At 47.8% G+C, this 15,829-nt stretch overlaps 1 protein-coding gene across 12 annotated transcripts in view; it reads left to right on the top strand.

Annotated features, from left to right (window-relative positions):
• Positions 1-15,829, top strand: part of MBNL3 (muscleblind like splicing regulator 3) — a 97,866-nt gene that overhangs the window by 61,910 nt on the left and 20,127 nt on the right. For all 12 annotated transcript variants that reach the window (XR_008735183.1, XR_008735182.1, XM_055727128.1 and 9 more), the window contains 3 exons: positions 153-317; positions 9,195-9,395; positions 11,371-11,607. Coding sequence is in view for 10 of the 12 variants with exons in the window: in XM_055727128.1 (XP_055583103.1) it covers positions 153-317; positions 9,195-9,395; positions 11,371-11,607 (603 nt within the window). In the remaining 2 variants the exon portion in view is untranslated. The remainder of the gene's footprint in view (positions 1-152; positions 318-9,194; positions 9,396-11,370; positions 11,608-15,829) is intronic.

Genomic DNA, 15,829 nt, shown 5'->3' with positions numbered 1-15,829 from the left:
TATAGAAAAATAACAAAAGAGGCACAGTAGTACCAAACTGCCTCCACCCAAATGATTGTGTTGTTACAGTAACCCAAACAAACCTTAATTAAATTTCTCTGCCTGCCCCGAGTGTTACATTCACTGAAATGCTGTTTCATTATGTTTTTTAGGGCCGGTGTACCAGAGAGAACTGCAAATATCTCCACCCTCCCCCACACTTAAAAACACAACTTGAAATAAATGGACGCAACAACCTGATCCAGCAGAAGACAGCCGCAGCCATGTTTGCTCAGCAAATGCAGTTCATGCTGCCAGGCGCGCAACTACAGCCAATTGTAAGTTACGCCGATGAGTCGGGCTCACGCTGCTCTGCGTCTCTTTACTGTTTGCTCACGGGGGCCCCAGCCCTGTGCTTGTCTGTGCTGCACAGCTGTGGGCAGCATCTTCCAGAGGGATGTCTGGTTCTACCTCTGCATCTTCTTGCAAGCTGTGCCTCTCCTTTGATAACGAAGGAGATGCGAGATTCAGGGCATCAAGTGGAAGGGTCTTACCACCAGGTGGACATTTGACCAGTTAACGCACGTACACCGAGTGGCTGAATTCCAATGGATCCTACTTTGGATAGCTGTTTTACACTGGGGTGAGGATGCTGGAGTTCTTCCCCACTGTGGCAAGAGGCCAGCTCGCTCCTTTGGACTAGATGCATTGTACTGGTGGGCTAAAATTGGGGAAGATGAATATGCTACCCAGACCTTAATACTTTTTTATGCCTGGGAGTGAGCCCTGTTTCACTGCGATCCTCCCAGCAGAGAGCTGTGCTAATGTCACAGCCCTGTCACTTGTCTTTCACAGTAATGCTGGTTTATATTAACAGCAGGAATGATTTGCTTCTCTTCGGGTAGGGAATGAAGCCTGTGGGAAAGGGGTGTTTGCAGAGCAGGTAGTTCAGAGAAGCCTTCATTGTCTGTCCCTGCTTTTCCTATCAGTTAAAACAGGTTTTCAGGCTGGAGAACCCTGTTAGGCCAGGGAGAGGACAGCTTGTGTCTGCCAGTTGGTGTATCTGGGAGGGGGTGACATTTGTCAGCTGAGTTTGAGTCTGTCGCTATATATATTTTTAAGAAAAGTCAGAGGTCTTGAAGCTGCTCTTCGTTGTGGACATAAATAGGCTGCGCATTTTTAACTGAGAGCTTAACTGGGAGTTCTCCATTTAAAGTTGGGGCTAAATGTCTTTTCAGGGGCAGTGTGCACTTGAAGGGCAGTTGTCAGATGAGGTTCCTTGTGCTGTGCCACACGGGAGGTCTGGCTGTATCCCTAGAACAAACTCTTCTAGCCTGAAGGTATACAAGTCTGGGAAGCAGCCTGCACTTGGCCTCCTGGTGTCCCACCTACAATGCCTGGCTTCTCTGCCCAAATGGGGCTTGAGACTCAGCATCTGTCATCCCGGCTTTGAAAAGCTCAGGTGTCTCTGGCTTATTTTCACAAGAGACTAGTGAAGGGTTCTTCCTGGCTGGAGGCTGTTGTTGTGCTGGTGGTGTAAGAGGTTGTGACTGAGCTGTATTTCAGCAGGGAAAGCTGGCCAGTGCCCCTTCGTGCTGATGCTCTGCCACCATACCAGGGCGTTTCTTTAGTCTGGCGTGTTCCTCCTGTCTTAGGAAGACTTTTCCGTGTTCACCTTCGCCTGGTCTTCTTGTGTGTGTTAGCAGCTTTATCTTCATCCTGCTGTGTAAGCTAGGAAAACGCTGTTTATTCTTCCCATTTTGAAGACAGAAAAGTGAGGCAGAAGAAAAAACGGGCCACAGAAAAAGTCTTCAGTTGCTCTGCGCCTTAAGCTCTAATCTGATGTAATCTTTGCACCTCCTTTTGTGCAGTTTGAAACCACGTGCACATCAGAAGGAAATCCTGAATTCCCGCAAAATGGTAGCACTGGTTTCCTAGCCCTGTACCAAAAGCAAACCTTTCCTGTTTGGGGTTTTCTTCTGTGGGGAATTCACAGTGGACACTCTTCAGATGGCTATTTGAAACATCTTTGGGATTTCCTCTTTGGAAAGTTCCCATCTTCCCATTTTGCAATCTTGCAGGTCCAGTTCATTCCTGCAGTTTCACTCTTAAATTGCCTCTGGGACTGAATCTGTCAGTTTGTCTGGTTTGCGCTCTCTGAAATTTCAGAGGTAACCTTATCTGATGAGAAAGGTCCCTGGGTTCTGAATTGTGCCATGGGGGAGATACGGGCAAAGAAGAAAAATAAAAATTTGTTCTGCAATGACTGCTCCCTTCCTGCTTTCCCACACTTTGCTCAGAGTAAACGAGCTCTTGGTCCAATTCCTGCTGCCCGACTTGCTCCACACCAATTTCAGGACAAACAAGAGATTGCTCTTTCAACTGCCTTTGATTTCCTGAAGATGCTGCCAGTGGAAGCAGGCTTTGAGAATTTTTTCTCTCTCTAAATGAGAAGGGTGGGGCCTCCTTCTGGCTACACGTGAAATTCTTCAAAGCAGAAAGTATTATATCAGATGCAGCAGCAGAACAAATCCCATGTGATCAGAAAGCTGATCAACGGGATGCCTGCTTAATTGGGATGCTTGCCAGAGACGAGGTTTGGAACAGCGTGCTTATTAGCTCCAAACAATAGCTGAATGCTTAGACATTTTAAAGTGCATTTTCATCAGAAAAGCTACCGTGTAAACAAAAAAAAACCAACGCAAAAAACCCCAGCACTTGACATAGCAGCTTTTCACCACGCTTCCTGAAATGGCATTGAATGTGTCTGTCTGTGAGTTTGCATCTAAACAGTCACCGCCAGATCTTCTTGCACCGCCACTGACATCCAGCCAGAGCTAATCATCCCGTTGAACCGAGAGGCAGGACCCAGATGTTGGCTGTTTAATGAAGGCGCTGCTTAGAGAAGAACCGTGTCCCAGGTGGGCTGCCTGCTGCACGCTGCTCATGGAAGCCTACTAGGTGTGAATTAATGGTTGCTAGCATGAGCTTATTTCTCTGAAGTCTCTGGCTGCTCTCTGATGTTGCTGCTAACCGTTTGTGCAAAGCTGAGAATCACATGAATGTTTGGTGCCCGTGATGCAGTTTTAAACGGACTGCTTCGTACGGCACTTTAAACCAAGTCAAGCAAGGACATGGAGCAGGGTATTTGGTCAGCATGGTGGTTTTTCTCTGGGAGAGACCTTGGAGAGACCACACAGGTGCCAAGTAGGAAGACTCTGTAGTGAAGTTGTGACTTTTGAAAGTCCAAATTCACCTTGACTTTGCTGCCTTCGGTTGAGCTGTGCTGGAAGCTGTCTGGGCTGGTTTTTCTTCTGTTTCTGTTGGACTGTGTGAAAGTCAGGTTGAAGGCGGATAGAGCTGGGCTCTGGCATTGATACAGAGAGCTGTTTTGGTCAATGCTATGTTTGATTTCTCAGATACGATCGCTTTGAGCTGTGTGTGGGCCAAAGCAAGACCACCCAAAAAGTGCTGCACCCTGGGCCTGATCCTCACCCTCCCCTTTCTGCAGCAGCGCAAGACAGACTTTTGGGGCTGGCCGGGCCATGGAGGTGCTTCAGCACAGTCTCTGAATTGACCTGGTGGAGTAGGACAGTGTCTTGCATGATGCTGCCCTGTTAGCTGTGTCTGAACAGGCAGCTGGATAGAGCATGGCAAGGTTGGCACACCTGCCTCTGCTCCTGCCCTGCAGCTGCCTCTGCTGCTGCACGGCGAAGTTGTTTTCCCATCTTTGTTCTCAAGCTCTTCATCCTTCTTCCTGTCAAGGTCTTTGTAGCCAGAACTGTCTTGACAGCTCTGAGTCACCCATGCCTCTGAAGACGACACAGACGTTAAGCCAGGTCTGCATCCTCTCACGGGGCAGCAGGACCCTTGGTGCTGCTGGAGGGGTTAAAGCACAGGGTGAGCAACTCACTTGACCAGTGGCACTTGGAGCAAGGGCTGGAGCAGATTTCAGCAGGTGTTTTGGACATGCATTTGTTCCATGCAAAAACCTGACCTGTATCTCAGCCTCTAGTCAAAGGCACAGTAGGAACGAATAAACACACATACCCTGGCCCACTGGGAGCCGGTGTCTACCAAGAGACAGTGCTGTGGGGCTTTAACACCTGACTTTTCCACTACAGCAGCCCACAAATGAGAGATCCTTTGAGCGCTAGGAGTGTGTCTTTGCAGTCTGATAGGGGAACAAGCATCTGTAGCGGTAGGTAGCTGGATACTTTGGCCAGTTGGATTTATTCCAGCATGCTCAGCCTTTATGTTAGAGGGGTGGTTTTACAGCCAGCCCCATGCAGTTGCATTGGAGCAGAACACAGCTTTTTGCTTTTTATGAACAGCATCAATTATGTTTCCAATATCAGGGTCTTCAGCCTTGTCAGTACAAGATCTTTATCTTCGACGTTTCTATCACCAGACTGTAATAAAAGCTGCTGCTGTTTTTTGTGTGCTTTCCATGTGTAGATGCTTAGCAGCGACCTGTCTCCCCTCCTCCTTCAGGCCATCAACACCTCTGTATTTATATTGGGTCTCTCATTTTCAGGCTTTCCCTTTTTAGGGTCTGAGGTAACTCAGAATCAACACTTCCTGGCTGAGACAGCGCTTGTGTTCGACAAAACACCAGCCGCTCCTCTGCCTTCCTCTTCACACCCACTCTGTTGTTTCTTCTCTAGCTTTAGCACAATTTCTGCTAGGCAAATGGAATACAACTTCTAGTTTGTTAACAAAATCAGCTGTTCCAGGTTCCATTGCCACTGGTAACAAATGTCCCTCCCTGGGGTGGTCCCTTCTCTCTGTTCACACCTTCAACCCAACTGCTCCTCTTCTCACGGTCTGTGAGGAGGTCAGAGCTGTCAAGGTCCTTGGCACCCTCCCCCTGAGATGGGTTCTCCCAGCAGCCATTTCAGCTCCTTTTTTTTTTTATTATTAGTTTTTTATTCTTGCAAGCATTTTAATACTCAGTAAACCAGTCCTGTGAGCTGCTACTAGTCTGAACCCCTCTGCTGCTGCACTGTAACCTGTTTCACTTTGCTCAGGAGTTACTGGTAGTGTCTGCACATGCCTACAGTTAACAAAAGTTAGTTTGCAAGGAAACCTGCCCCTGTATTTCCTGAATTTGTAAGAGCTTTAAGGGGGGCAGCAGGGGTAAGTGGCGATACTTTCAATCCATCTGTTTTGCCCTAGAGCACACCAGCAACTAAGCTGAGACTTTTTTTGTGTACAGTCATAACACTGATCTGTCAAGATTTCCTGGCTGTGTACAGTTATTGTGGTTTAAGCCCCTCAGCAGCTTGCTTGCCCCCTGCCCAGTGGCATGGGGGAGAGAATTGGAAGGGTAAACGAGAAAACTCGTGGGCTGAGGTAAAGGCAGTTTAATAGGTAAAGCAAAAGCTGCGCAGGCAAGCAAAGCAGAACAAGGGATTCATTCACCACATCCCATGGGCAGGCGGGAGTTCAGCCATCCCCAGGAGAGCAGGGCTCCATCACGAGTAAAGGTTACTTGGGAAGACAAACGCCATAATTTGGAGTGTCCCCCCTTCCTCCTTCTTGCCCCAGCTTTATATGCTGAGCATGATGTCATTATGGTGTGGGACATCCCTTGGGTCAGCTGGGGACAGCTGTCCCAGCTGTGTCCCCTCCCAGCTCCTCGTGCCCCCCAGCCTGCTCGCTGGTGGGGTGGCGTGAGAAGAAGGAAAAGGCTTTGGCTCTGTATAAGCACTGTTCAGCAATAACTAAAATGTCTCTCTGTTATCGACACTGTTTCCAGCACATATCCAAAACATAGTTTCATGCTAGCTACTGTGAAAAAAATTAACCCTACCCCAGCCAAAACCAGCACAGCAATCACAAGAGATGGATGGGAGGCACACTGAGGAGACCAGTACTGTTTGGAGTGAAAATTACAGTTGGATTCTGGCTGTAAGGAAGAAACTCACTTGCACTCAGATTCCATCAGGACACAGGGGACCTGCAGACATGTAAAGGGAGGAGAGGTTTGGCTGGCAGCATCTTTGTTACTGGTATGGATACATGAGCCAGACTGGATTTCCCAATCCAAGACAGGCAGACAGGGCTGGCAGTGAGCGCAGCCCATCTTTTCCCCTCACCATCCACAATAAATACAGAGCTCCCTGATGCCAGCTTACAAAGGAGCAGTTTTCAGTGTGCTTAGCACGCTTCAGACTTTAAAACCCCAGTGCTTCTAGGTTTAATGTGTTGAGTGAGGTCTGATCGTTCTTTGGCTGTGCATCCCCTGGAAATGGCTGCGGAGTGTCAGGCCCCTGCCCACGGGCAGGGTGTGGAGCAGAACTGCCACTTTCAATCAGTGGCATTGGGCGCATAGTTCAGGTGGGCAGAAGTGGTTGTGAAACCTTGAGAATGCAGCAGCAGATAGATGCCAGGGCGTGGAAATGGGTGAACAACCAGCAGCAGCGATAAAAACCCATCCTGGTCCTTTACACAGCCCTCTGCAGGTCTCCAGGATTGTGAGTAGATGGTGCTCCTCAATTGCTCCCTGAGCAACGTCTTTCCTCCGCTTGCTTTGGCTTGGGTTTGGATCTGTTAGCCCTTGCCAGTTGCTCCCAGTGAGGAGAGGGGCTGCTTTTGGGGAATGGCTTTGGAGATGGGGACTGGTTTCAGGGAGAAGGACTCCCTCCCTGTTTATATTGGTGACTTTGGTGGAGAGGCTGATACATTACCTCTCCATGAGTGTTTCACACCCCTTCCTACCGGTTTCTGGTGAACTGACTGAGTGTGAGGCATTGCAAGACTTCAGCCTTCCTCCCTGGCTGCACAGATGCCCTGGCATCCTCTGCTTGAGCAGTGGGAGGAACATCGCCCCTCCGTCTTGGTAACTAGCTGGATCCTTGGGCTGGTCCCCGGCTGTGTTTGAGCCCAGGCAAGGGAAGCCTGCCTTAAAGGATCCCCTGAAATTTTGGAGCAATGTCTGTGCTATACCTGCTGTGTTGGGATAGCCAGGACTCCTGCTGTATTAGATGCTGGAAAAAACATAGGGTAGATTTGCCCACACATTTCTGCAAACGATGTGTGCTGCCAGGTTTCAGCTATTACGGGTACATAAAACAAGCGTTGACAACATCTCAGGCCCCAGCATAACCCTGCACAGACTGGCCAGGCTGGAGAAGCTCCTTAAAATAGCATTTACAGGGCAAACGGTGACAGAAGTTCAGCAGATGCCACTGTAATTACTGGTGCTCGCACAGAAGAAAACAGTCTAATGGATGCTGCCTTCGCACTAAAGTGTTCGGGGAGTCACGGTGTTTGAAGATCCTTAAAGAGCTTTTCTAGCAGCAAAAGGTGTAAAATGTCTGGGAGCCACAGAGAATTGAAAGAGAAGAAAATGATTTAATAAAGAGCTGTGGACTGGAGGATCTCTGGGTTTAATAGTTATGAAGTCTGCCGTCAGCTGAAGTGGGGCTTGGCTCAGGCTTAAAAGAAGGAAAATTAGAAATCCATCCCAGAGAGAGGATTATTTGGTTCTGCTAGACTTAAAGCACCCAGTGCTGCTGATCCAGGAGGCTGCGTCTCCTCCTCGAGGAGGAGAAAGCGGGATGTACACTGGCAGCGACCTGCTGTCCCCCTTCCCATCAGCTCAGGAGCTGCTGGCTGTCACTGACCCTGGGGAGGGGGCATCGTGAGGCTAAAGACAGGCTGGGACAGCTTGGCTGGTGTCATGTGGGCTAGCTTCTTCCAGACTGCAACAAGCAGTATTTCCTAGTATATAGCAGTACTGGGATGAAGATGCTGTTGAGCAACACGCTGTCCACGTGTGGTTTCTTTTAGAAGCCCACAGGACTGGAAGTACCAAACTAAAAGCAAGGAAGGGGATAATGCGTGTGGCCCAAAAACGCCCCAGGCCATTTTCTAAGCATGCTTGCATTTACTGCCAAGCAGAGGCTCTAGCTACCGGGGACGGCATCACATATGACTGTAGGCATGAGCAGCTTTAAATGTAACCCAGAGGTCACAGCGGAGCAGGTGGTGGAAGGGAAAATATAAATAGTTGCGAGTCACAGGCTGCTTCCCCGGGGGGCTGCTGGAGGCTCTGCTACAGGAGCAGGAGTGCTGCCTTGCAGGCTCTGGTCTTTGGGTGAGCAGGGGGGATTGTTCATCAGCTGGAATTGGTTTCATTCCCAAATGCACCTCGGATCTGGTGCTTTAAAGTCTCACCAACTCCCTGGCTGTCGAGGCCAGGGACAGATTTTCCACTGAGCACCTGCTTAGGAGCTCTGTGTGATCTCACTTGCCTGGCAGAACAGCAGCTCCATTCCCAGATGGGCGCTGCTGGAGCGGTTCAGGCCGGGGAAGTGGCTCTGCCCACCGGTGCTAAATCTCTGCTGCGCTTGGAAGGCCTGCCTGATGTGATCTATTGACCTGAAGCACTTAAGATCTTTTTGGCCCGTTGTTCTGTCTCCTCATGGGAACATCGTTCCTTGCAGCCCAGGTGGGATCCTGGATCTCTTATCAGCCCACCTGAGCCATCTCATCTGGTACGCTCTGTCCAAGGCTATTCCAAGCCCATGACCCACCTGCTCTTGCCAAAGCCACGAGGTCTGGCATGTTGTGGCACTAGTGAGTTTGGGGTACTCCTGCAAAATGGCTTTTGCCTGGAGGCTGTTGACAGTCTGAAACAAAGCCCAGATGTGCAGAATGCTGGACCTCCAAGCAAACCACAGCAGAGATGCCTCGCCTGACTGAATGACGCCTTTTGCCTACCTGAGCCCCCCTGGCCGTGCTGACGTGGAGCTCCGTGGAGGCTGATAGTGAACTCAACTAGTTAACGGGGTTACCTGCTTCGGGGTCCTGAAGCTGCAGTTTACCTTGGGGTCTCTGTACAGCATTGCGGTGTAGACACACAGAAGCTGAGACATTTATTTGGGAGTGAGAAGTCTGTTTAATTTGGGCCTGCCCTAATTGCTGGCGTGAAATTCTTAATTGTGTCATTAAACTATAAAGATCATCAATATGCTTTGATCTGACAAACAAAGATGCCCTGTGTTCAGGATGAGTCACAAATCTGTGAGTCAGGAGAAGCGAATGGATTGCAAGTAAACGGCAATAAATGAATAGATGGGAGAGTGCAGCATTTTGATGTTGCTAATCAAATTGTCTAAAAGGATTGAAGTGAGGCGAGGCTTTGATGGGTAATCCAAGACAGAGCTTTTTAACTAATATTTTGGTTTTTCTCTTTTTATACACAGACAACGTTTCCTGTGACTCCATCACTTGCAACAAGCCCCACGATGGCTTTTAGTCCCTACCTGAGTCATGTTTCTCCTGGGATGGGCTTGGTTCCTGCAGAGCTTTTACCAAATACTCCTGTCCTGGTTTCCGGAAATCCTACTGTTACAGTACCAGGAGGCTCTGCTGGGCAGAAACTGATGCGTACGGATAAACTGGAGGTATTTGGACGTCTGATACGATACTGCTGACGGGAATGAAAAGGACATGTAGTCCTAGCTGTTGGTCTCTGCTATCGTGACCTCACGCAGCACAGTGCAGAGTTTAACTTGCAGCTTTCCTAGCACAGGGCTGCTGCTCTCTGCTCTAGCAGACTCTCGCGGGGGGGGCCTGATCCCAGATCCTTGGAAGTCACTGAAAATTTGGGAGCACTCACTTTCCTGATTTCAGTGTGCATTAGGGCAGGGCTGGGGTTGTTGTTTTCTGTGTGTGGTCTGCTACACAAGGAGTAGATGGTCTGCCCTTACACGGGGCGGGTGGGAGATGTTTTGAAAGTAACAGGCACTTCATTTGTCTAGAACTGGGCTTACTGAACTTCTGCAGATACCTTTAGGCATTACACTGTTGGCAGTGGTGAGATTGGGCATTGGAAAAGCGTCTCCTCCTCACCAGTTAGCTGGGCATGCTGGGACTTAGTGTTGGAGGAGTTGTAAATCTCTTTCAAACCCTAAGCAGAGGCTCTGCGGGAGATAAGGGCTGAGGACCTGAATTCGGAGGCCCCTGCAGGTGTAAATTATAACACAGGAAGGTAGTGGAGAAGCGTGTAATTTCAAAACACATTGTTTTGTGTTATATTGCCTTGCTGACATCTCACTTTTTCCTACACTCAGTCTGATAGTGCACTGGTACATGATCTACACCACCAGCTATAGTCCTCAACAATTTTTCTCGGTTCCTCAGAGAAGTAAAGCTTGCAGATGCATTTTGTGCAACTTTTTTCTCTGCCTTTGATACCTCAGTGGTTATAACTTACAAAGATCTGCAAGAGCTTCCTAAAGCTAGCAGTTTTGGCAACACCTTATTATCATAGAATCATTTAGGTTGGCAAAGACCCTTAAGATCATCAAGTCCAGCTGTTACCCTGATACCGCCAAGTCCACCACTAAACCATGTCCCAAAGCACCACATCTACATGTCTTTTAAACACCTCCAGGGATGGTGACTCAGCCGCTTCCCTGGGCAGCCTGTTCCCAGTGCTTGACAGCCCTTTCCAAGAAGAAATTTTTCCTGATACCCAATCTAAGCCTCACCTGGTGCAACTTGAGGCCATTTCCTCTTGTCCTGTCGCTTGTTACTTGGAAGAAGAGATTGACACCCACCTCACTAACACCCTCCTTTCAGGTTGTTGTAGAGAGTGATCAGGTCCCCCCCCTGAGCCTCCATTCCTCCAGGCTAAACACCCCAGTTCCTTCAGCTGCTCTTCATAAGACCTGTGCTCCAGACCCTTCACCACCTCCGTTGCCCCTCTCTGGACATGCTCCAGCACCTTAATGTCTGTCTTGAAGCGAGGGGCCCCGAACTGAACACAGTATTCAAGGTGCCGCCTCACCAGTGCCAAGGATGTAGCAACCTTACAAGCACATTGCAGTGTTATCAAATGCACTGTCATGTAGTGCCAGGCTTGGAGTTTTGTTGTGGAGGGCAGTGAGACTATTTATGTGAAAGAGTCTCCTTATATTTAAGAAAAAGTATTTATTGCACATAGCAGCACGTAACATTTAGAATTAAACATCCTACCCAAGAGTGTGCTCTGTAACAAATACATAATGCAGGTGAGAGACAAATGGCAAAGCTATTAACATTTAAGCTTTACAGGCAGGGCAGGAATCCTGAGCTCCAGAAGTTCTGGAAAAATGATATACGCTTCATGGGGTCACTCTCCATTTCGCTCAAATTCTGTCCTTCATTTGCATTTGGTAATTGGCCTTGGTAACATTGTGGTTTTTTCATCCCCTGAACCAGTTGTGAATAGCACCAGTTGCACCTGTGACTGTTGGTATATGGGCTACCCAAGATGAGCGTGGATTTAAAATACACATGTGGTTTAATGTGGCCAACTGAACTGATACTCTGTGTTGAAAGTGCTGAATGAAGAGTAACTTGATGTTCTGCTCAACAATGTGACTTTCTTTTAAGGTTTGTCGAGAGTTTCAGCGTGGAAATTGCACACGTGGTGAGAATGATTGCCGCTATGCTCACCCTATAGATATTGCAATGATAGACACAAATGAAAATACTGTTACAGTTTGCATGGATTACATCAAAGGTCGATGCTCTAGGGAGAAATGCAAGTACTTTCATCCCCCTGCACACCTGCAAGCCAAAATCAAGGCAGCTCAACACCAGGTGAACCAGACAGCTGCAGCTGCGATGGTAAGTAGAACTCTTTTCAAGCTTTATTTCCATTGCTAGGAGATTTCATTTATGTCACATGTGTCATTTGTGGAAAAGTGGAGTGCTTTGTAAATGGCTGACTAGAGAGCTGAGAGTATGTGCAGTATGAATCCCATCTCTTTGTCCTTTCTGTGTGCTCACCATAGCGTGAAGCCCTGAATGGCGCGGTAACTCGCAAGTTAAGAACGTGGTGGCGAACAGTGTGATTTTCTGACATGACATCATGATGTGACTTGTACAGCAGCACTTGGAACCAAAACATTCCCTGGCTAAGTTGTAGGTGTCAGTTTAGCTTCCTCAGCACACCGTGAAAGCAAAGACTGCCCATCCCATAACACATCCTTTGCAGGGAGATCCTGGCCTGTTGAAGTCGGTAGCAAAATTTCCACTGACTTTATAAAAGCAGACAAGATAGCAGTTGTTTGAGCTTAGCAAACTTGTGCTTGGTAACTTTGCCAGGGCTTAGTCAAACGACAAGGCTCAAACCAAGGGTAACTCCCTGACCTGTTTGATACTTTGGACCTGGTAGAGATGGTCGCACCTGCATTTTAATTTGAATTGTGACTTCCAATACCTACAATTCTAAAAACTAGTCAAAGAAGAATTATCAGATAAAATTTCTTGCTGGATTAAATGTTTGCTATTCTGTTGAATTTGGTTGAACGGCACCTGTTTATTCCAGAGATGAGAGGGCTGAGATGTTCAGCCTAGGAAGGGAAGAATAGGTCCAGAGGGGTCTTACCCATGTGTATAAATTCCTGATGAGGGAAGTAAAGAAGATGGAGGCAGACTTTTCTCTGTGGCAGTGAAAGGACAAGAGGCAATGGGCAGAAATGGACATTCTGGAAATTCCATTTAAACATAAGAAAAAAAATTCTTCACTGTAAAGGCGATCAAACACTGCAACAGGTTGCTCCATCCTTGGAGGTACTCAGAACCTACTGGGATGCAGTCCTGAGCAAGCTGCTCTAGTTGACCCTACTTTGAGCAGGGTGTAGGTCTAGATGATCTCCAGAGGTCCCTTCCAACCTCATCTGTTACGTGTTTTTTTTCATTTTTTTAAATAACTATTATTAAAAAGGTTCTTGCCTCCTTTTTTATTTAGAAGTAAGGCTACTAAAATTTTTCTAAATACTTTTTTTTTTTTTTTTTAAGATAGTAAAAGAGTTTGCTTTTCATTCACGGTGAAACAATGCAAAACCAGGACGATTCTAGAAATTGAACAACTGCCTTCCTTGTAGCATCAGTATTACCTGGAATGGGATTTGAAGAGCCAATTTATACTGCAGTATTTATTTGTCCTGCAGAGGGTTTCTTATTAGACTCCTTACTATTTTTATTATTGTTGAAACAAGAGCCCAGGTCTGTTGAAAAAGAACCTTCTAAAATGAAACTCATGTTTTTTTACAATTGAATCTTTACTTTTTCACTTATTATCTAGGGCACTGCTACTTAACCAAAGCCAATGCATGTTTTATTCATGCTGCTGGCTTCTCTTAAAAATGTAATTAACCTTATTTGTATGCTGTTAACTAGAACCTTTAAAATATTTATTGATGGCTTGTTGCATCACCCCTGCTACCAAAACAGCTTACATTATTCATTGACTTTTCAAGGTTTGATACATTTACTGTACCTGTTGAGGAATAAGACTTTATTAAAGGGAAGAATGGTGCCCAGTTTTCTTAGATCAAAAAACATGTGCCGGACGGATGGGTGTACCTTCTAAAATAGATTTGGAATGACTACAAATCTAAATTCAGAAGGTATTTCTGAGGGACCCAATCTTGCAGTTACTTGACATGCAGAAGTAGTAGCTTTACTCACTCCTGCATGGCTGAAGTCGGTGCAGCACAGTCAGGTGAACTGGGTCAGGCTCAGTCCCCAGTTCAGGATGGCACGTATGCATGTGCTTGAACCTCCCTTCTTTACCAGTGGTCCTTCCCTTGCCACAAGCGCTCCTGCTGACCTCTGCATGATGTGTAGCTGCAGAATTAGGGCTGAAGCCCAGTGCAAGTCTGCTTGCAGGTGCTAATCCCTGAGCGCTCCTGACCTGCTGTGCCAGCTGTAGTGAAGAAGCTCTAAAGCACATGTCCTGTGATGACGTTTCTTTACTTTTAAGTCTTACCGAGGCAAAATAGCTGACTAGCTGCTAGGCCAGGTAATTACTCAGCCACCTCATGTTGTGCATGCCTCGCCTTTTTAATATATTGTATAATGCATTCACTTTTTTTTTTTTTTCTTCTCTTCGCCTCCCCAAAATGTTGCTCTCTCTTGACACACCTCTGCTTGCTGTTTTTGTTACTGTGCTTGACCCCCCCTCCCCGGCCCATTGCCATCATGTGCTCGCTGCCTGCTAATTAAGACTCAGCCAGCTGTCAGATCACTGAAGCGACCGCTCGAGGCAACCTTTGACCTGGTACTTGGACCTTTCACCTTCTCGCTTTGCACGTAACCATCTTAGTCTGCATGAAAGCCTTCTGCACTTGGTCTGTTGTGTTAGTGCCTGGGGAGACTGCCCATCCCGGCCAGAAATGTTGCAGTGTGCGTTCAGACATGCCAATCCTGCGCCCCACACACCGTTCATTAACTGTCTGAGCTTTGCATCCCGAAGCATGGATGTGTTCTGGAGGCAGTGCATAACCTTGGGGAGTGGCAGCTCTGGGTTTCAAAGTATTTTTCCAAATGGTAGCAGCTTTGCAGTTGCGAGATGCGATGTTTCGGTGAGAATTTAACTCATTAGCTCTGCGCTGTACTGGATATGCCAGAGGACTGGGTGGTACAGGACAGATCCAGCAACTTTTCATGGCATGCCCAACAGCATTGTCTTGCCTGGCAGTGTCTTGCTGGTGCTGCCCTGCAGAAGGGTGTTCTGTGCAGTGGGCACAATTCAGATTTAGGAGGGCGAGAGCTAAGCAGCACCATCAAGAGGTCCGTGCTGGGAACTGGAGCAGGTTCGGTGCAGGACTTCGGTTGCACGTGTGGTAAGCTGGGGAGGTGGCTGCTGCTGGCTCTGTCTCCGGTTCCTCCCCCCATCCCCCAGTGGGACAGTATCAACAAAGGGACCTTGCTCTGGGTGTCTTGTGCTTCAGTCTCGGGCACAGGATCTGCTCCCCAGGCTTCTGTCTGCAAGCTGTCTGCATAGAAGCTACCTTTGATTATTTTTTGAGTCTCAAAATACCTTTTACCTGGTTTTGTGATGCTCATAGTGAAGCAAAAGCCATCCTCCCAGTCTGCTGTCAGTCCTGGCTCCACAGAAGACAACTCCTTCCCTGTTCACCCCAAATAATGAGGAATCCAGTACATCCTAAAAAAAACCAGCTCCTGTCGCCCAGCTATAGGAGGGAAAGGGCAGGGCAGAGCAGACACAGAGGAGCCCTGAAACCTTCAGGCTAGTGTTCCTCCTTCTCAGGGCTAAGAAGCAGAGGCTGGTCTGCTCCCCTTCCCCTCTGAAAACTTATTCTGGGTGATTTTTTAAGTACTCAAAGAGGCATCCTTATCAGAGCTTTAGGCAGCAGCACTAGGAAACCTTGCTAGGGACAGCTTCCACCAGCATTGTGGGATTATTCTGTAAATGACATAACAGCCTGTGACTGACTCCCTGCTGCTCACGGCTGGCGCACACAGCCCCCAAGCCAGCGCAGGCAGTGACCCACACAGTGCCTTGCTGCCCTCGGTGAGAGCCACCTCTCTGAGGAGCCGTGGTCTGGCAGAGAACAGAGAACGGGAAAGCCCTTTAACTGCCCTACCCTCCTGACCTCCCCCACTGAACAAAATCCCATCAGAGAATTTACGTTCAATAGTCTTCCTGCTCTGAAACATCTGAAGGTTTTGCAACCACCTGGTTGGAATGTGTCACCTCCTCTGAACCCTTCAGGAAGGCTGCACCAGAGAAGGATTCACGGTGGTGATAAGAGCATGTGTAATCTTCAGAGGAAACTGCTCAGTTTGCTTTTGCTGCTTGCCAGGGAACGGGCATTACCTCTGCCCTCTCTGAAATCATTTTGTTTGTCACGCCTTGGAGTGAAGTAGCAAGGCAGATGCAGACCCAGCTCCTCTTTGCAAAGGGGTGAAAGTGTGATCTGCTCCCAGGAGATAGCGATCTGAGGGGAGCTTAGAGGTGCAATTAAATTGTTTGTTGCAAAGATTTAATCCACTTCTTGTCTTGCAAAAAAAAATTAAAAAAAAAAAAAAAGAGAGG

The sequence above is a fragment of the Falco cherrug genome, chromosome 15 (genome assembly GCF_023634085.1).
Source record: "Falco cherrug isolate bFalChe1 chromosome 15, bFalChe1.pri, whole genome shotgun sequence".
Classification (NCBI taxonomy): Eukaryota; Metazoa; Chordata; class Aves; order Falconiformes; family Falconidae; genus Falco; species Falco cherrug.
Note: the sequence above shows the minus strand (reverse complement) of the source record. Positions and strands in the feature narration are given on the sequence as shown.